At 33.6% G+C, this 20,553-nt stretch overlaps 1 protein-coding gene across 2 annotated transcripts in view; it reads left to right on the top strand.

Moving 5' to 3' along the window:
- The first annotated feature begins 202 nt into the window (after positions 1 to 202).
- Etv1 (ETS variant transcription factor 1) overlaps positions 203 to 20,553 on the top strand; it is an 88,822-nt gene continuing 68,471 nt past the window's right edge. The window contains exons 1-5 of one of the 2 annotated variants that reach the window (XM_076862992.2): positions 203 to 442; positions 873 to 1,004; positions 1,805 to 1,892; positions 3,307 to 3,354; positions 12,677 to 12,730. In XM_076862992.2, coding sequence (XP_076719107.1) covers positions 960 to 1,004; positions 1,805 to 1,892; positions 3,307 to 3,354; positions 12,677 to 12,730 — 235 coding nt within the window. In that variant the 5' untranslated portion in view covers positions 203 to 442; positions 873 to 959. Of the gene's footprint in view, positions 443 to 594; positions 738 to 872; positions 1,005 to 1,804; positions 1,893 to 3,306; positions 3,355 to 12,676; positions 12,731 to 20,553 lie in introns of those variants that run through there. The other variant, XM_076862985.1, reaches the window with a different exon arrangement.

Genomic DNA, 20,553 nt, shown 5'->3' with positions numbered 1-20,553 from the left:
CCAACAGTGGACCAAACACACCAGTATTGAGAACTGGCGATTCGGTACACATGGTTTCAGTATCCCCAGGCGCCTTAACAATAAGCAGCGAGTTAGGAAGGAAGTCGATTTCCTCCATGGCTTTTCCAGGGTGCGGACCCTGCGCCTGCGGACGGAGAACTCGTTTGGGCCGAGGGGCACAAGAGACCCGCGGGAAGGGGCAGCAAGTCTCCTGATTGACAGCCCGAAATCTGATCTTGTGAAAGAGACGTGGAGCCAATGGGAGGCAGCGATCCATCAGTTTGGATTGGAGGCCCCTGGAGGAGAAGTAGAGGAAAAACCACCGAATTGAGCTCTGTCAGAGTCGCTTTCGGCTTGCAAGGGGAAGTGCTGGGCAATAATTAATGTTTTTATTAAATTTGGAGGGAATTTTTTGCAGCCGTTCGCCCAGCGTGGCCTTCAGGTGGGTCTTTCCAACAACTTTTTATGTCTCTCCAGATAATTGCATGGTTGTGGGTTGCAAAAACTATCCTTATGAAAGAGGTGTCTCCGTCTCTTTAGTCCCGTTAGGTGCAAAGCAAGTCTCGCTGATCGCCATTGCTAGTTTTGCACACGTTTGCGAGTCAGAGCTGCCCGGGGTACACCGACCGCGCAGGGAAACATCGAGAGTGTAAATAAATACATCGCCTCTTGTTCGGATTTTTTCTACTACCGAAAATATGTAAATTGTGAACTCTCTGGGCTCTCTTTGGATCCAGGTGAAGGAGGCGGTGTAGGGGAGGGTTATTTTTGTGAATGGGACTGTCGGAGGGTAATTAGCTATGCAAATTCAAAAGCTTCATTCATGATTTTTTTTTTTTTTAAAGCCTAAAAGCCATCTTGTTCCCCTCTAGGTTGATAGAAGTCCAGATCCCGAGGAAATCTCCAGCTAAATGCTCAAAATATAAAATACTGGGCTAATATTTGCGAAGAGCAGCAGAATGGATGGATTTTATGACCAGCAAGTGCCTTACATGGTCACCAATGTGAGTGATCAGTTCGAAAGTTGCTGTTTATAAACTTGACTCCAACGGGGGGTGGGGAGAGAGAGAATGAGAAGGGAGGGGGCAGGGGGTTGGGATTGCAGATACTTTATCTGCTTTGTTGCCACTGTAGGGCGACTGTGCTTCTAGAAGCCCAATCTTCAAAATGAGCTTACCTTTCAGTGATTTGGATAAGGCATATTTTTATTTTTAAGACTCCTTTTTCTGATTAAAGTGCCCAAGATGAGTGGAAGAGGAGATGGAGGGCAGCAGCAGCTGCTGCACTCAAAGTTTGTGGCTGGGTTTGTCTGCCACATTGAAAAGAATGAAGTTGAGACAAATGCTGACACTTTTTGTTTACATGGGTTTTTGTTTTTTTGTTATTTTTTTTCTCATTTTTTTCTCTCTTTTCACTTCTCCACTCTTTTTGCTTTTTGGGGGGAGGGACTATGTGAGAGAGAGGATATAATTCACTGTATTTTAATCTAGTATTGATCCAGCCTAGAAACAATGTTAAGTGTTATAATTTAATGTTCAATGCTGAGATACCCAGAATATGTATGACTGATAAACAGTGTTAGGATCGGCGGTGGGAAGCAACTCTCCATGCTTATTGAATCCTCAGCATAAGCTTTCACTGTCAAATGAAGGCAGAAACTGAATGTTAGAATTGATCCTGTGAACTTTTATTTTTTTCTACTCAAAGAGAGGATCCAGTAGACTTATGTTATATATGCATGTATTTTTTTGTGTGACATTTGAGGTTTACATTCTTTTAAAGGATTTTATCTTTCCCTTTGTAGAGTCAGCGTGGGAGAAATTGTAACGAGAAACCAACAAATGTCAGGAAAAGAAAATTCATTAACAGAGATCTGGCTCATGATTCAGAAGGTGAGGTTTGATTTTGAGCTGAATCCTCCCTCTTTACCTACACTCCATTCTCCTAAACAAGGGGAGCACTTCATTCTTACCTTAAAAATAATAAACTTTGAAATTACTGAATTTAACTAAGACCTTACTTGGAACAGTTTACATTATATGATGGTTTGCCCAGGGAAATATTTTATGGTCCTGTCACAAACTAGTAAAAGAAGGAAATAAAAACTTAACAATGACATTTTTCTTTTAATCATTGTTTTGTGTTTGCTTTTGTCCATATGGCATATAACTAATTCCATGCTCTAAGATAACAGTTTAAATATATCCAACACAGTAGGAAAAAGTAAGCAGTTATAATACTGCTTATGTTTTTCTTTCAGCTTTATTATAAGTCAAACAATAAAAAGATTGTTTGATTTCCCATCTACTTTAAACTAAACTAATACACCATTATCAAAAATCTTCATGGGTGAGTTTGATGACTACATTGTGAAGTCATCACATCTTGTTAATAGGCCTTAAAGTGTTCACTGAATCATACTTAAGGCCTAATTAATAATTACAATACTATTTAGGAAATTAGGTTGCAGATTCTTTTTATGAACTGTTGGTAGGAGGTTCAATGTATTATAAATTATTTCAGCCATATGTGTGCATTCATATTGAACTGAAGATACTTAGATTTATTTAACAGATTACAGACTGCAACTTAATTAGGTATTAAGTTGAATTCTGAAACTTCCTCAAATCTTCATACTTATTGAGTATCCCTTTCTCTCCCCAATATGACAGGATATGCAGTTTTAAACTTGATAATAAACTGGTTCCAGGGGATTATCAGTCTCTGACTTTTATAAACCTATTAATGTGGAAATTTTTCTTTAAAAACTAGTATGTAAAGTTGTACCTTTTACTTTTGAGGCATTAAACCTGTAAACAGTACTTTGAGAGTTACCACAAGTTCTGTTAACATCTTGTATATAAGATTCAGAAGACAGACAAAAAATGCCAGTCTTTCCAATCTTTTCCCTACTCCTGTTTTAACCAGAGTTGAGTATATTTAAGGAAGGTTTTTGTGACTAGAACACCTTCACCTCAGTCTTTTTGTGAATTCTAACATGTGATTTTTGGTTTCGCTGAGCTACTTACTTATTAAGCTATTTGTTAAATAAAACTGGGGGGGGGGGGAAGAGGAGATAGACTATAATTTAGTAGATTAAAGAATTTCTTAAAATGTTGTTTAATAGGCATCAAAAGTAGGCAGGGTGATTGAGATAGTTAAGCTAAATAAATCCTATTTTCTTCTATCCATTCCTTTTCCCTAAATTAAATTCATATTTAATGCCAATTTCATGACAAACATTTTTATTTAATGAAGTCTAAAGATTTGCAAATCTTATTTTTATGTCTTTGATTTGTTTTTTAGAACTCTTTCAAGATCTAAGTCAATTACAGGAAACATGGCTTGCAGAAGGTAAGGCAAAAAAAAAAATTGCTTAAAAGGGGAGAAAAGCAACTCTAGAAGGGGGGAAAAAAGTCCTGAACTTGCTGTCTTAATGTTCAGCCCAATTAATTGAGCTCTAAAAGAGCCACCTCATGTGTCATGCATACATTAGAGCCTCTGATGAGTTTGTCTTTGGGGACTCTGGGGCTGCGCTACCCAGTGTCATCACAAATTACCAGGAGAAATTGCTTCCAGCTCACAATCACATCTGCTTTTGGCAAGAACTAATGCACCAAGACTTCAAGTTCTAAGCCTCTGTTCAGATTTTAATTGCAATTGATCAGGTTTATATTATTGTACCTCGAGAGACCTCCTAGAGCCAGAACCCGGCTGGCTTGCTGTTTCCTTTAGAGCAGCGCATATCATTATTTGGTGTTCTGGTGGAGGACTTTTCTGATGGCAGAAATTAGTTTCTCTGGGTTCATCAGGACGGGATGCTTCAAGATTTAAGTGCAAGTGTCTTCTTTCCACCTTGCTCACAACACAGAACATTAGGTGTGTATCCAATACTTAGGAAATCTTGGGGTTTAAAATCAACCTTTGGGAGATTTGAGATTTAAAAAATGTTTTGTGTGTATTACTGTGTATGTGATATTTATTGAAATTGACCTTTGCTATTTTGTCACTTTTATTAGGATTTACTTAATATTTAGCAAGGAGATATTTAAAGGCATTTTGGATTATCTTTTTGATAAAGTTTAATGGTGTAATCTATTATATATTTATTGTGTGCAACTTTATTTAAAGAAACAAAGAGGCATTGCATTAGTAGCTTTATACTTCTTCAGAAATGTCTGATATTGAGGGATTTTTGTTGGCAACTATGATTTGAATTTTTTTTTTGGATTTGATATGATCAAGGTGAAATATTAATTTTATGATTTGTTTTGTGGGAAACAGAAAATTATAGATATTTAAGTGCTGGCTGAGTATAAACTGTGTTCTGTGTTCACATTCTATGGGAAATATGTCATTTTTGGAAAAGATTTTTAAGATGGTTAACGGGAAAGAGGGTCTCTGAATGGAACCCAAGTGCTCTTGTGGCTATTTTAAGGCAGACTGATGTGTTTCATCCGGTGGTCTTGTATGCAGTTGACCAAGTTGCTGTTAGCATGTAAAATAAGTTTCTTTGTTTTGCTGATATTCTAGTTTTCCAAAGAGCTTTTGCAGTCTTTATGAATCTTTTAAGTTAAATGGCTTTCCTAGTAGTCCTTTGAAAGAATGATTGTATTTGTATGTTAATGAAAGGTAAGTATTAATGAAAGTTTCCCTTATACTTAAAGGTCATTTTGCTTGTCCCTCTAAATGAATCTTATTGTAATACATTACTTATTATTGCAATGTAAGACATACATTCTAACATTACTTTTTATGGAAAATTTGCAGAGATTCTTGTGTTAACTTTCAGCTATTAGTTTTGAAAAGTTGAAGACTGAAAGGACTTTATATTTATGAGGGAATTTATTCACTTATCCAAAATAACTTACAGTATTTCTTTTAATTGTTGTGGGAGGTTTATTGGTTTTTAAGATGTTTAAATCTGATTGATTCCAAGTCAGTGCACTTGCTGGCAGATTTTGAATGTGCATAGCAACTCTGTTCCTGGAATTTTAAAATGTGGAACTGACAGACTCTTAGTATTTTATAATCAGTTTCAGTACATTTTTTTTTTTTTTTACTTTTGACTTGTTTGTGTTTTGTAGCTCAGATAAGTGATTTGAATAATTTATTTGAACTTACTTTTAAAAATTGTACAAAATATTCTTATTCACGATTATTAACATTCCTATAAAACAAATCTGAAGATTTAGCTTATATTAAATAAATCTAGAAAATTACTAATGTATTGGTTGGAATATAGATTTTTTTTCTTAGAAAAACACTCATAAACTTAATTAAATTCAGGAATTACTCAGGTGTGCTACAATTCACAAACTGGACAAGATTGCATTTTAGAATAATTTAAACATTTTCAAAATAGTTTATATTAATTTATCAAGCCATGCTGTAAGCAAAAAGTTGATAATGTAATTTAAAAAAACATCTAATAGTGAAAAAAGTTGTTTTTACTATTACTTTCTCTTCTTAGTAATTAAATATATTATTTTGCATTAATATTTTAACTGTACTAACCCAGATCTTGAACAATATTAGCTAAGAAGAGATGGCCAAATTACCTTGGTTTATTTATAGCTAGATTTATCCATTTAATCTCTTTCTGGATATCCAGAAATTAACATTGCTCCACTGGCACACTACAAACGATTTATATATTTCTTTTCATAATGCTCCATAGCCAAGAAAATGACCATGAATTTTAAGGCATCTTGACCCTAAAAAAAAAAAAAAAAAATTGGCAACTAATCAAATTTTTCCCATGAGTTAGAATCCCACTGGGAAGTTAAACAGTCTAAAAATCTTATTTGACATGAGAATCAAGTTAGTTGTAATGTGTCATATGACTATCACGTTTTTAAAAAATTATCAAAGTCCCTAAATCTTTGAGAAATAATATATATAATATGCTTATTTGTTTTTTTTTCTGTAAGAATTTTTACATATTAGACTAAGTGCAATACATGGATTAGTCATGAGTAAATTATTATGAATTATCAAATGTGTTTTATCTCTAAAAGGAAACTGGGAAAGGTAAGGCAGTTCTATTGAGGATTTTAATGCAACTAGTATTTTCAATTCAAAATATTCTTTCACTTACCCCCATATTTGATTCCAATGAAGTGATGTAAAATATGTTTTTTTAAGAATATAATGTCATACTAATATCAATATCACTTTCTAAGCACTAGCAATGCAGTTTAAAGTTTTTTAATATGTATATCACAAATTAAAATATTCATCTTATTCTAAAGAAAATTAAAATGCTAGTATTTTCAATGACCATAGCAGCAGTTAAAACAAAAACAAAAACAAAAAAGAAAACTCAGAGAATATGCCTATTTTAAATTTTGCTACAGATGCTTCATGTTGTACTTTCACCATGTACAATCCTTTATTGATTCTTTGTCTTTTGAATTAGATTGATATCGACAGGAAGGCAATTGCGATTATTTGATCCCATGAAATAATGAGTTCAAATATCAATCCTATCAACATCATGGATAACTTCTGTACTTAACCTATTTGGAGTGCTGTAGTGTCTAGTGTCCTAAAAAGTCCTACTTAAAATGGAACCTCTTGTGTATGAAGGACAGAAATAGAAGGATGGAAAAACTGAGTGAAGAAAGGGTTATATTCTTCCAAACTGAAGTTTATCACAGCTTATCTACTAAAACAAATTAAAGAAAAATAATACATTTCAGTAAATATCTGATGTAAATGCATAGCTGCTTTTGACTTATTTTGTGTGAGTCTAAGAGTCTTGAGGTTCCATTTCATCAGTAATATTGAGGAAGAAGTCAACAGGGGTTCACCGCTTTCCGGGTAAAATGTTTTTCAATGGTGTAGTAAGTCACGTTTCATGCAGCTGTCATACTTTCAAAGTTTTGTTTCTAAGAACAAACTTTCTATTCCAAAGTTTATTGTTACTTCATGAAAATAAGTTTTTTTTTTTTTTTTTCTTTTGCCTTGATGTGACCTTCCAGTAATTGTCAGGCTATCTTAAAAGTAGAGATGTCATTACTTTCCCCTCAATTGCTTTTAAGACTGAAGCTAAATTTATATTCAAATTCATTTTATGATGTTTCTTAGTTAAATAATATGTGCTATTTTTATTGTTTAAATATTCTACTTTTTAAAAACACGATATTAGATATGTGCTTTTTTTTTTGCCTATGTTGCAAAGAAAGGAATAAAACTTCAAAAATGACATTATTTTATGTGATACACACAAAACAGGAATCAAGAACTATACATTAAAAACATTCATACAATTTCTTAGAAATTGATATGGAGGTGTTGTTAGGGTGGCTATCACCCCTTTATTTGTTGTAACAGGATATACTATAATATAGAAAAGACTTGATTTAAAGATAGCAGGTAGAATAAATTTTACTTCTAAATGTTCATGGAAAATATGTAAATGGTTTTCATTTATGGGCTATTTACAAAAAGAAAGATTTCTTTTTCCTTTTTTTAAATAGAAAAATTGTATTTGTTAAGGGAGTGTAATTTTTTCCAGGGGATCCTAATAAATGTTAATGAAATATTGCTGAACTTTTCTAGTTCAGTTACAAGAAATTTGTAATTTCTTGCATTTCAGAGAAAAACTTTATTCCCTTTGATTTATGTACAATTTTGCAATAAAATGATAATAATAATACTGTCAGACTTCTGTGGCATTAGAGAAAATTCGGGGCTGCAAATAACTAGTTGACTCTGAGCTTCACTTAAGTTTTCAAGTCACTGCAGATCAATTTAGTTAGAAATTGAAGCTGATTTGAGGTTCAAGACAAGTAAAAAAAAACTTACTCTTGTTTTTTCCAGAACATATATCAATAATATACTAAAGGTGTTTCGGTCATGTGGAAATAGCCTGCTTTTTTTGTTTGTTAAATGTGTTTATATTTCTGCATTAATTAATGCTTTTACATTGGAACAATCATTTTAATGTTAAAACCGGATGTGGTATAAAACTATGCTTAGTGAACTGATGATTATTTTGTTCCATGGCCCGAAGCAGCTTCAATTTAGGATTAAAAGGAATTCACAGCGCAAAGGTTGATTTTCTTGTTGTTTTACTTTTACTTAAAATAAAGTATAATTTCTTTGAAAAAATTTGTTTCTAACCTTTTGATTCAAAGTGAAATGCTACCAAGTTCAGCAATTATCTGCTATAGTTTTAAGTTAATCAACTTGAATATAAGCCAGTAAAATAAGATATTTTTTGAATGGTTTTTCTTTTCCTTTCTTCTTTCCTTCCTCTGATACTCCCTTCTTTTCTTCCTTAGTTTTGTACATTTGTGTTTCCCTGTAAAGCATGATAGGTTAAATATATGTGTGTGTATGTATAAAGTTGTCATTTATTTAAATGTGTTTCTTAATGGATCTGAGCTCTATTTGAGACAGAGCAATAAAATTGGTATGTTTATATTTCAAGTTCAAGTTTACTTGCTTTAGCTCTCTGGAAGGGTGTGACATGAAAAGCTTGTGGTTGGGCCACATGGCTCATGCTGGACTGTGTTTTTGTGAATGGAGGCAGAACTCCAGTCCTGCCTGCTTGTCTTGAGGAATTGCTGAGGAGATCAGCTGTCTCATTCACGGCAGAAAGAATGACTCATACATCTTCCGCCTTGTTTGGCTCCAGGTCATTGTTACAGTGGATAGAACTGGTTTTAATTAAATATTAACCCCTTTTATACTTGACATTTGCTTTATTTGTAATTTTTCTGCTTTTTTTCCATAGCTTTAAAAGAAAACCCAACAGGCACCTAGTTTTATGAGAATATGGGGGAGGGGGGGTTACTTACTTGCCTGTGACCTTGAAAAATTTTTAAATGCTAACTTTTTTTTTTTAAAGTAGTGAATATTATTTTATATAAGAGTTAAAAATAGGCATAAAGTAAAGGCAAGCTATATTTATAATTGCCCATCCTCAATGTAATGTTAGCTAGGGAGGATATTAAAGTTAAAATTGGGCATTGATGATTTTCTGACATTTAGGTGGTCATTAATATTTTTATGAAGTTCTCTCCCACAATCTGTATTGTGATGTAGTAAAAAGAGAGAAAAATTAAAGAACAACTTTGGATAATAATCTGGGTAAAGCAAGTAGCTGAGAGTGCAGATATTACCCTTTTAAAGCCCAGACCCTGGACTTGATGGCAACTTGTCTTAATGTTAATGAACTGATAGAGCTGCTCCAGCTATTACCAATAAAATCTACATGCTTAATCTCCTTGAAAGCCTTTTATTGGTCTTTTGATATATATTTTTTCTTTTTCTCCTTTCTTCCTCTTTCCCTTTCTCTTTAATCACATAGTGCAGAGAAACATTTTTATTCCCCTAAGGTGATTCTTTCAACTGTAGCTTATAATACTAGACAGCAGTGAAAAAAAATTTTTTTTTCACCCTTAGGTTGGTCTGTATTGTTAATTTTCAACTTTGTAGTTGGAATGGCTTGTAACAAATTTCCAGGCAGCTGTAGTTTGCTCTTTCACAAAATTCTCTTGAATTAAAGAAAAAAGGAAATGTCTGATACCAGTGTGGCAATACTTTGTCATATTTTCCTTGCCCAGATCCAACTTGTGTTTTTAGTTAACTGCTTTCCTTTTACTCCAACTTGAAATTAGAGGTCTACTTAAGCCTTTGTCTATTTAAGTAGCATGCTGCTTCATTTGGTCTATTCAGTTTCTTAAGATTAGCTTCTGTGAAAATGTGAGTCATATGTTTTTTGTTAAAATTCTGTAATATGTTCAAGCCTAAGTGTGAAGTATTTATTCAGTATGTAAAGAAGTTAGAACAGAAATAGCAGTTCTTATTCTTACTCTTTTTACGAATTGTTAGTATGTAGCTATTTTTTGTGTATCTGTGAAGTGCAGCTACTGGATTCTTTTGCTCTTGTGCCTTGCCTTCTTCCCCCTACATGTGTCCCAATACATACCACACACCACATCAGGCATTTTGCTGCTGCTGCTCTTGCAAAGATTGTGTATGGAGTTCTGACTTGGTCGTATGATACTAAGAAAAAAAAAAAAAAAAGAAATTAGCCTTCAGGACATTCATACCAGCATGTTCAGTTACAAATATACTTTTGTTACTCACCAGCTATTTTTAACTATTCCTGTAAAGGGATATTACATTTTTATTAGATTCTTATAAATGTGGATTTTTAAAAAGCACAGTAATTGCTGTGGTTGATAATTTTGCACCTCAGTTGATATATCTATTTAGTTAAGTTAGAAGGAAAACCAAAAGCTTGTGACATCAGGAAAAAATGTGCAGGATTTGATTGTTTACTTGCTGTTATTGGTTGAGTATTTATTTAAAACCCTTGCTTTTTTTTTTTTTTGGTGTGAAGACTTATTATAAAGTATAGTATAGTACACTCATAATTTATAAATCTATGAGACAAGTCAAACTTCCAGTAATGTCAAAAATATGTTGTTAATAGCTAACACAATGCTAATGTACAAAATTTAGGGTTTTTTGTTTTGTTTTGTTTTGTTTGTTTAAATAATTTTTTTTGTCTCCAATAGAATTCATTAGAAATTAAGATATGAGTAACTGGCATGTAATGATTGTAGTACTTTTCGATTATGATTTGAAGGAAGAGAGTAGATAGTGGAGGATTGAAAATAAAAAAGTGTATATCTGGCATTGGGTAGAGACTTTTATATAATTCTAACAAAAACCTGTATGCTATTGCTCTATACTGATGAGTAAAATGACATTTACAGAGGCTAAATAACTTACCTAAAGTTACATAGTTAGCAAGTCATAGAGCTATGAGTTGAAGTTTGCCTGACTTTCAAGCTGTTACATAATAATAATAGATACTGGTGGAAAGTGAAGAGAAAACTTTCCCTTTCAACTAATATAGGCTAATCAAATAGGCATCAGTAGAAACTTGCAGAATTTCATAATTTGTTTGGTTTTGTTTGGTGGTAGGGGATGGTGTGACTTTAATAAGGTAAAGTATTGGTGTGTAAGAGTTTTTGGAAGAACAATTGAAATGTCAGATCACATATACTTCACAAATGGGCGAGCCTCATTAGACTGTGATGTTCTTAATAATATAACATAGATTTATTTAGACAAATATTTATTTAAAGAGAATACTATTAGATAGGCTGAGAAAAACAAACTTTAAAAAGAATACCAGTTTATAAACTAAGAAAAACAAACTTTAATTCTATGAATGGTAGATTTCTTTTTTATATAGGATATTTAATATGAAATTCCACTTTGTACAGATTTGTCTTAACCCATTCAATTATTAGCCTGAGACATTTTTAGCAGAGACTGATTATTTATTTTAATTGGCATTCCCATCCAGAATAAGCTCATTCTAAAAAATTAATTGATGTCTGTTTTAATATGATTTAATGAGATAAAAAAGTTTCAGTATTGTATAAGACTATACCAACTAATCAGATCCTCACTAAAGTTAATTAGTATGATACTTTATTATGTGTTTACCAAATTCAAAGTAACCTAACTTCTGTTTGTATAGTTTCTGTGAGAGTCTGTATATTTGTGCAAACTAATTTTAGTAATATTCTGTCAGTTTGGAATAGGTTATTTCTATGCCTAAATCAATTGTGATAAAAACAATTTAGTAGTGAAAAAGTTGAATTTGTTTTGATTGTTGCCGAATGCATTAAGTCCTTGCTATTCAGTATTTTTTCTTTACTTGAAATAGGAAAGTCATTTGACATTAGAACTGAAGAAACAGTGATATTCTTTTTATTAATGCTGTATAGATGCCAGGAAAATATTTTGCATGAAAAGATGGCATTTGTTTTATTATTTTTAATTATTATTATGACTATAATCATCAAAATATATTACTTTTGTTAAATGTGACTCAAATTAATGATTTTTCTTTCATTTTTAAAACTTAATAGCAACCTCTTGTCAAATTTAGGGCAAACATTTTGAGGTACTGGAGATTGAACCGGGGGTGGTCTACTGCTGAGTTGCATCTCCAGCCCTTTTCTAAAAATTTTAATTTAATTTAATTTAATTAATTTATTTATTTTTGTTTTGAGACAGAGTCTCACTTATTTGGCCAGGTGGGCCTCAAACTTATGGTTCTCCTACCTCAGCCTCTGGAGTTCCTGGGTTTACAGGCGTGTACCACTGAGCCATTTTTAATTATGCCAGTCTAATTTGTAAGAGGTGGAACATATCAAAAGCAGTAGTTTGTACACGTGCAGAGGGATGTGTGTGATACCTGTGTATGATTTAAAAGAATCGTGTGCTCATTTTAATCGTGTGCTCAGCTTAAGCACTGGCCGTGGGTGAACTGAAATATTTTTTGCTCCACTCTTGCAAAATGAAACCCTGCAGGAAATAGAAATCCTAGAGCTTCTTTTATTTTTATTTTTTTGTCTCTTTTATTTCCATCTGGCAGGGTGAAATTCCAAGGGACTACACCTGCCACTGTCATATTTCTGACATATTTATGTTTCCTCGTTGACATCAATGATCCCTTCTGTTTCTCCTTCGAAGTAGCGCTGTCAATACCATTTTAAATAGGAGCTTATTGGCAAATAATAATAGGTTTGATCTCAGCCTAAAAAGACCGTGTTTGACAGATCTGAGTTGACATTCCTTATGCCTTGGCAGTTTTTCTCTTAATTTTTTTTTTTTTTTTTTCCTTCTTCCGCAGCTCAGGTACCTGACAATGATGAGCAGTTTGTGCCAGACTATCAGGCTGAAAGTTGTAAGTATAGTATGACTCATCTCTTGTATGTTTCATTGTCTGTCTTGTTTCCTTCTTTCATTCTTCCTTTTGGGGTTGGTTTGCGCTTCTAGTATTATTATTATTATTATTCTTGTATTATACCAGTGTCTTTTTAAGCTTACAGTCATTAGGTGATTTTATTTGTCAGGTTGTGACATCAGCAGAATCATGTATGATCTGAGCAAAACTTCGGCCGGCGAGGACAACTGATTTGTTTAAATGTTCTGTTCTTCATATTTTGTACTTGTCTTTGGAGAGGAAACAGAGTGTGATCCATGAATGTGCAAGTGTTTACTTCCATTTGGCCAATATGTTCACCAGGAAAAGTCTGAGGGGAGGCAGTTGGAGTTAAAATCCATATGAGATTAGTTATTGTATAGCTTACAAAAGATTCTTGACCAAACATTCATTGCGTTCATAAATTGTCACCTGCTTTGATTTAATTTTAGTCTGAAATTTTCTGCTTCCTGTTTGCAGGCACACAAATGGAAGCAGCCATTGGTTTCTTTCAGGGTCCTTTCAGGGTTCCTTTTCCTGAACCTTACCCCAGGGCCCAACTGTCAGAGAAAGCATGAGGAGTGATTCATGGGGTGCTTGCCCTCCCTTAATTGCAGAGTGAGCATTTTGCCTGTACTAACATAGTTGCCTTAGGGTTTACTGCTAAAATTTATGCTTTGCCAGTCTACCAACTAACTGAACCTATTGACCTTAGAAGCAAGTTTTACAGTAGTTTCCCCTTTTCTGTGAGGGGATATGATCCAATATATTCTGTTGCTGCCTGAAACTACAGATAGAACTGAACCGTGTACTGTGGTGTTTTTGTTTCTATGTGTACATACCTATGATAAAGCTTAATTTATAAATTAGGCACAAGTAAGAAATTTGGAAAAATAAAATAGACTAATTAAAAGAATATATTAGAGAGAAAGGTATTTTAAAATTATACATTATTTCTGGAATTTTCTATTTAATATTTTTGAACTGTGGTGGATAGTAGATAAATAAAACTGTAGAAAGTGAAACTATGTATAAGAGGAATGACTGTAAATGCCATCTTGATTGTGAAACTGGCCTAATGCATTTTTATTCTGTCGGTGCCATTTAGAGCTATAACTTGTTTCATTTTTTGAGATCATATTAGCTGAAGCAATGTCAACAGTAATATTAGAATACCTTACAATCAAACTCATTTTTACACCTTAGTATCACAACACATTACTTCAAGTAACAGATATTGGCTGGATATGTTTTCAGATTTTATATTTATTATCCTAAATTTCCCAGGTATAGAGGGTTGTGGGAAACTTCTTTTGGATTTTCTTCCATGTTGCCTATTTTGGGTCAGCTTGATCAAAAAGCATATTATGGTAAAATATGTATAACATAAGATCAATCATTTTAACCTTTTTTTAAAGTGTACAATTCAGGGCCATTAAGTACATTCACATTGTGCTACCATCACCAATATTCATTTCCCCGACTTTTCCATTAGCCCAAAGAGAAACATTACTCATAGAACAATAACCTCCCATTCTTCTATCTCTGCAGCCCCTGGTAACCATTGTTCTATCAGCTTTATTTTTTATATGAGAAGAGAATTTTGCATTCAGTTTGATCTGAATGCAGGTATTTGTCATATGCTTTCAAGAAACATATTCAGCAATGATATAGACCCAAATGAGAGACCCTTTAAAACATGTGCAGAAGGCTGATGACCAAGGACAACAGCCAAGCAAGGTATCCCCTTACTGATGAAAGTGGGGGAAGGCAATGGTTATTATTTCTAACATTTTGCTTTCTGTGGGGAACTTGAATTCTTCTCTCTAAAAGCTAAATCTGTCATCTGAGTCAAGGAATTAATCTCATTGAATCATTTCACATTTGGAGAAATTGGTAACAATTCCAATACAATACCAAATGTCAGGGTAAAATAAACTACCTAGAGGTAATTTTTTACTCCTTTTCTTATTTGACCTATTTTCAGCTTTTCTCATTCGTGAGCATTTTGTTCACTTGAACTCTCTTCTCTTGGTCAAAGTAGTATGATATATTTTTTTCTTTCTCTTTTATTCCTCCTTTGATCACTCTTCATTCCTCATATCTTTCTTCTCTCTTCTTTGTGCATCTCGTCTTTCCCTGGGGTTCTGTCCCCAAAGATTTTTTCTTCTACTGTATCACAGTGCTGTCCCATGGAATGTTTGCTGTTGATGGAAATTACATCTGTGCCACCGACTGTACAGTAGCTGCTAACCACATTGGCCATTGAGCACATGCAATGTGGCTAATGGAACCAAAGAACTCAAGTTTTTTTTTTTTTTTTTTTTTTTTTTTTTTTTTTAAAGAGAGAGTGAGAGAGGGGAGAGAGAGAGAGAGAGAGAATTTTTAATATTTATTTTTTAGTTATTGGCGGACACAACATCTTTGTACGTGGTGCTGAGAATCGAACCCGGGACGCACGCACGCCATGCGAGCGCGCTACCACTTGAGCCACATCCCCAGCCCAGAACTCAAGTTTTAATCTTAGCTAACTTTGATTAATTTTAGACATGTGGCTTATTGGTTACTCTCCTGGTCAGTATAGTCCCCCAAAATGATGTCTGCCACATTGTTATTTCCAGCCTGGGACTCCCTTCTTCAGCTACTGGACATCCTCACCTCATCCACCACTAGGATCTCTTCAATTTAGAAAAAGGCAACACCTCTGGACTCACCCCTCCATTCTCGGCTTATGTTGGTGTAAAACACCACTTACACACCAACCCTGATCTTTACTAGGGTGCTCAGCAAGTCCAGTGTTGAAATAATTATTTTTCTTGTGCAACATTTCTCATTCTTGTTTCCTTTAAATTGATGGCATTATTCTCCAAAGTAAAATATCTGTGATTTCAATGCGGTTGCCTCGAGCCGAGCCCGTATTACCATCCAAGATTGCTAACCAAATTATTGATTCTTCCTTTCAAACACATCTTAATTCCACGGTCTCTACTCCATCCCTGTTTCCTTGCTTTAGTTCACACCCACATTTGGCTTTGACTGAACTTCTGAATCAGTCTTTTTTTTTTTTTTTTTTTATTGTTGTTTTTGCTTCTGCTTTTATTTTCTTCCTGCCCTTTGCAGTGACATTAGCACACAGCTATCTGGCCTTGTTAATTTTCTCTTTAAACTTCCAGCAGGACAAAGTCCTAATTCTTTGATTGTACAGAAAATTGTTGTATAACCCAGGCCCTGGTTACCTTTTTAGTTTTGACCCTTGCTACTCTAGCACCCCTGTCCCTTTTCATTCTCAGAACTTTAATCCCAATTTTTCAATCCTCCAAGCAGATTATTCCATTTCATGCCTCATTTTGCTTTAAAAGTTTTCACTTGTACTTTGCAAGCTAACGATTCTCCTATATCGTACTCCATGTAAACTTGACCTTGCTGAAGCCTGCCTCACTATTTTCTTGCTACCCACACTCTGCAGAATTCCCAGGATTATACATCATTTTGTATCTTGGATTATGTATTAGAATTTGTTAGATACATGTCTGCCTTCCGTAAGAGTGAACTCCTTAAGGATTGGGAGATGACAGATTCAACATGCCCTACATGTTATAGAAGCAAAGTAAGTAAAATTGTCATGTAATCATGATTAGCTTCTTAGAGCTTATTTCCTCTCTAGTATTTTCAGAGTTTTCATTATTCTCTTAAGGGAGAAACATGTAATTGTGTCTAAAACAATATATATAGTCTCAATCTAAGAAACTTGCTGAAACTATGAAAGTTTAAGTTTTTTTAGATTAATGTTTTATTTTACTTTAATGAATATCAACATGTTAACTAACATGGCTTTGGGATATGGGAATAAGAGGTACTTCTAATAACAAAATTAGAAGCCAAAAATAGTCTATAATAAAGTTGAAGCGTATTTTATTTCATGTTTCTAATGACATAAAAAAAAAAAAACTTGTTCATATGAGGCTGACAGCTAATTTCAGTCCTTACTAAGGAGAAAACAAGAGGAAAATGGTTTGAAGAGGAATACCATTTGGAATAGATTGTAAGGAGGATTTCTGAATGGTGAAGCTTATGAAATACTAGAACTGGGAGTTAGATGGTCTTTGAAATGCCTTTTATAAATGCTTGGTTGATGTCTCTCTGTAGATGCTTAGTGGGTCAGAGGGATCCTATCTCCCAGCAGCTTTGGAGGCTGAGGCAGGGAGGATTGAGAGTTCAAAACCAGCCAGCCTCAGTAAAATTGAGGTACTAAGCAACTCAGTGAGATCCTGTCTTTATATAAAATACAAAATAGGGCTGGGGATGTGGCTTAGAGGTCGAGTGCCCCTGAGTTCAATGCTTGGTACCAAAATAAAAACCAAACCAAAACAAAACAAAACAACTTCATCCCTGCTGTGTGCCCCTCTATAAAGCCTATGGAGCTACTTTTTTCAATGTAAATAATTGAATTTCCTTATATACCTTAATGAAATAAAATGCTTCTATTTTCATTTATTGCTTTAGTCTTTTAGTAATTGAAGGCTAGCCAGATTAACAGTCATATTCTATTCAGTTAAGAACATGCATTTGATTGTAACATGTTTGAATATATGTGGAAGAGTAGTGAAGAGAACATTCAAAAATTGTGAAAAGGAAATTAAACCTTAACACTTGGGAATTTTCTAATAATCTTTCTGAGTATTCCTTGTTTTCTAATATATCAGTTAGAAATTTGAAATACAGACATGTTATACTATAGCTTACTAAATTTTGAAGATGCTAAACTTTGAAACAAGTATAGAAATTAGAAAAAAATAAATCAATTTCCTACAAGTGCATGCCAGAAAACAAATAACATGATTTGAATACATTTATTTGTTTGTGTTTTAGCAATACATTCTTCCTAGGTAACTCTGTTGGTACACATTGAATTACTTTAGGATACACTTTAGTCTGGAAAAAATGGAAGTGTATCTGTATCTCTTTAGAATGGAGAACTCCTGCCCAAAGTGGTGATGTACATCTACAGTCCCAGCAACTTTGAGGCAGAAGGATTTTATGGCCAGTCTGGACAACTTAGCAAGAACTTGTCTCAAAATAAAGAAAACGAAAAGCACTGGGGATGTAGCTCAGTGGTAGAGCAGCCCTGAATTCAATTCCCAGTACAGAATGAATAAATAAGCAAATAAATAAATAGAAAGGAAAACTCAGAGTATTGAAAACATAGATGAGCCTTATCTTTCTGATGTAGATGCAAATTGTACATAAACTGAAACTTTTATAAATCATGCTTTAAAATTTTACCTTAATAATCTTATATTTTAAAATACATGTTTTAAATTTACTTACATCACTAGCCTTCACATATAATTTTCATTTTATTCATTACAAAGTTATGTAGTGTTTTTATTATAACTTCTTTATTTCTCTTTGGTTATATTAGTTCATTTCAGTCTTCTCTACAGTGATAGCAATAAATGAAAATAGAAGCTTCTTATTTCATTGAGGTATGTAAGGAAATTAAATTATCACAGGATAGATGGATATTCACCTTTATATTTCACAGTCTTCCAGAGCACCCCGCAGGAGGATAGCCAGGGTTATACAAAATTCCCAAGAGATCCTTGTCCATCTCCCCTTTCTCTTAACTAACGCTAGAGAAGACATTCTAGAATGCAAGTCTATTGCAGTGATGATATTAAAGGAATAATAACCTTGACTCCTATTAACATATTTACAAAAGTAACTATTTTCAAACTTTTATACTTAATATTTTTAATAAAATACTAGTGTAGCTTCTAAAAATAATCAGGACAAACCAGTGTGTGGGAATTCAACTGATTAAATATATAGCAACAGTTTCTTCAAGTAAGTGAAAGTCATAGGTACACTTTGTTTTCTTAGGATTTTTTTTTTTTTTTTAGAATGGCACTTTGACTATTGAAAATATCACAATTGATTACAATTATAAATCTTCTGTTTTTTGTGGTTTTTGTTGGTGATGCTGGGGATGGAGCTCAAGGCTTTGCCCAGGCTAAGCACATGCTTTAACACTGAGCTACACCCTCAGCCCTTCAAATCTGCTTCTTATAAAACTAAAGTCAGATAGGTCTATGAAGTCCCTGACTGAATAGTTTGTTTTATGTTACATTTGCTCAGCATTGGAAAGTTCCATTAATTATTTGTGTTTCTTAATTTTTTGCTGACCTACTAGGCTACATCTTTCTTCATTTTGTTACTTTCTGCACATACAGCAAATGCTTTATAAAAGTTGACTTTTTATTATAGTTTTGAAATCTTTCTTGTCGGATTAAATTTTTGGATACGATTGGCTAAGGAAGACTTTGTTATCTTTTTTCACTCCTCTGACTACTTTTATTGTAGAAGAGTATCATGCTCAAAAAGGAATGGTGTTTTCTGAGATCTGTCTATCTATCTATCTATCTATCTATCTATCTATCTATCTATTTATTTTCTGGACTGGGAGTTGAACCCAGGCATTGTGCATGCTAGGAAAGTGCTCCACCACTGAATTTTTTATTTTTTTATTTTTTTGAAAGACAGGGTCTCATTAAATTGTCTAGGCTGGACTAGAGCTTGTGATCCTTATTCTTTAGCTTCCTGTGTAGCGGGAATTATAGGTATGCATCATCCCATGCCCAGCTACATTTCTGAGGTTTGAGACTATGAGTTTGTTACTGTGTTCAATTTTTTAAAAAATTTTAAATTTTGCAGGACAATTAAATTTGTTACTGATGTGGAATTCAAGCTAACCATTTGAAGGTTAAATTGTCCCATCCTTCCTCACTTGAGATAACTTGCTTGAGACCTTAGTAACAGTTAGTTCTGGAAAAGTTTATTCCTTTCTGTATTTTGTTGTTGTTGTTGTTGATAGCTTCCCCCCGCCTTTTTTTCTTTCTTACAGTTAGGATATTTTATTAGGGCAATATACCAATATACTTATAGAGTTGGGAAAACACACACACACACACACACACACACACACACACACACACACAAAGTCATTCCTTTATCCTACAACTCTGCTCTTCTTTGTAGAACAAAAATTTATTTTTTCCCTTTTACTTGTACCATGTTTTAAATAACATGCTGGTACTCTAACTTCTAAATTCATCAGTTTTAAATTTTATTTGTTGCCCTATTGAAGTAGCATTTTGTATAGGTTTTAATTATTGGACTGACAGTAATCTGCTGTGCAGTTCTACTCGAGTCCAGTAATCTTATTCACACCTGGCCATGAATAAGAATCATTTGGGAAGCTTCTCCAAATACAGCATAGTATTTCTTATCCTGTGAGAGTTTGACACTGTAGATCTGGAACTGGGTCCTGAATCTCTGAAAAATGATAGATGATTATGATGCAGGCTTTCTTTGGAACCTGAGGTTGGTCACTGTGCCCGCCCTGTTATTTACTTAATTGCAGAATAATAAAGGTGGAAGTGTCAAAGCTGATGGACCCTGTTATGCATACAGCTATACAATTTATAATATAGCAGATGCAATCAGCTTCTGAAAAATTTAGGTAAGAAATATACTGTCATTTTATTTTCAAATATACTAAAGAATTAAAAATGAAATCTACATAAAAATTAAATTTTTAAAGCTTCTTATTGTTTTGCTGTCTTTGCTATAATCATGCATATTTTCTAATTCTGAAGACTATTTTCCAGTTATTTTCTCTTACTTTTAAATTTGAGAATCGTTCCTGATTGTAACTCACTGTCATACTGGAGCAAATTCTGATTTTTAAGCCTTACTAGTAAATTATAAAATTTCCAATAGTGATTAGAGGGGAACCAGGGCAC

Source organism: Callospermophilus lateralis, chromosome 1, assembly GCF_048772815.1.
Source record: "Callospermophilus lateralis isolate mCalLat2 chromosome 1, mCalLat2.hap1, whole genome shotgun sequence".
Lineage (NCBI taxonomy): Eukaryota > Metazoa > Chordata > Mammalia > Rodentia > Sciuridae > Callospermophilus > Callospermophilus lateralis.
This window is presented reverse-complemented; position numbering and strand designations above follow the sequence as displayed.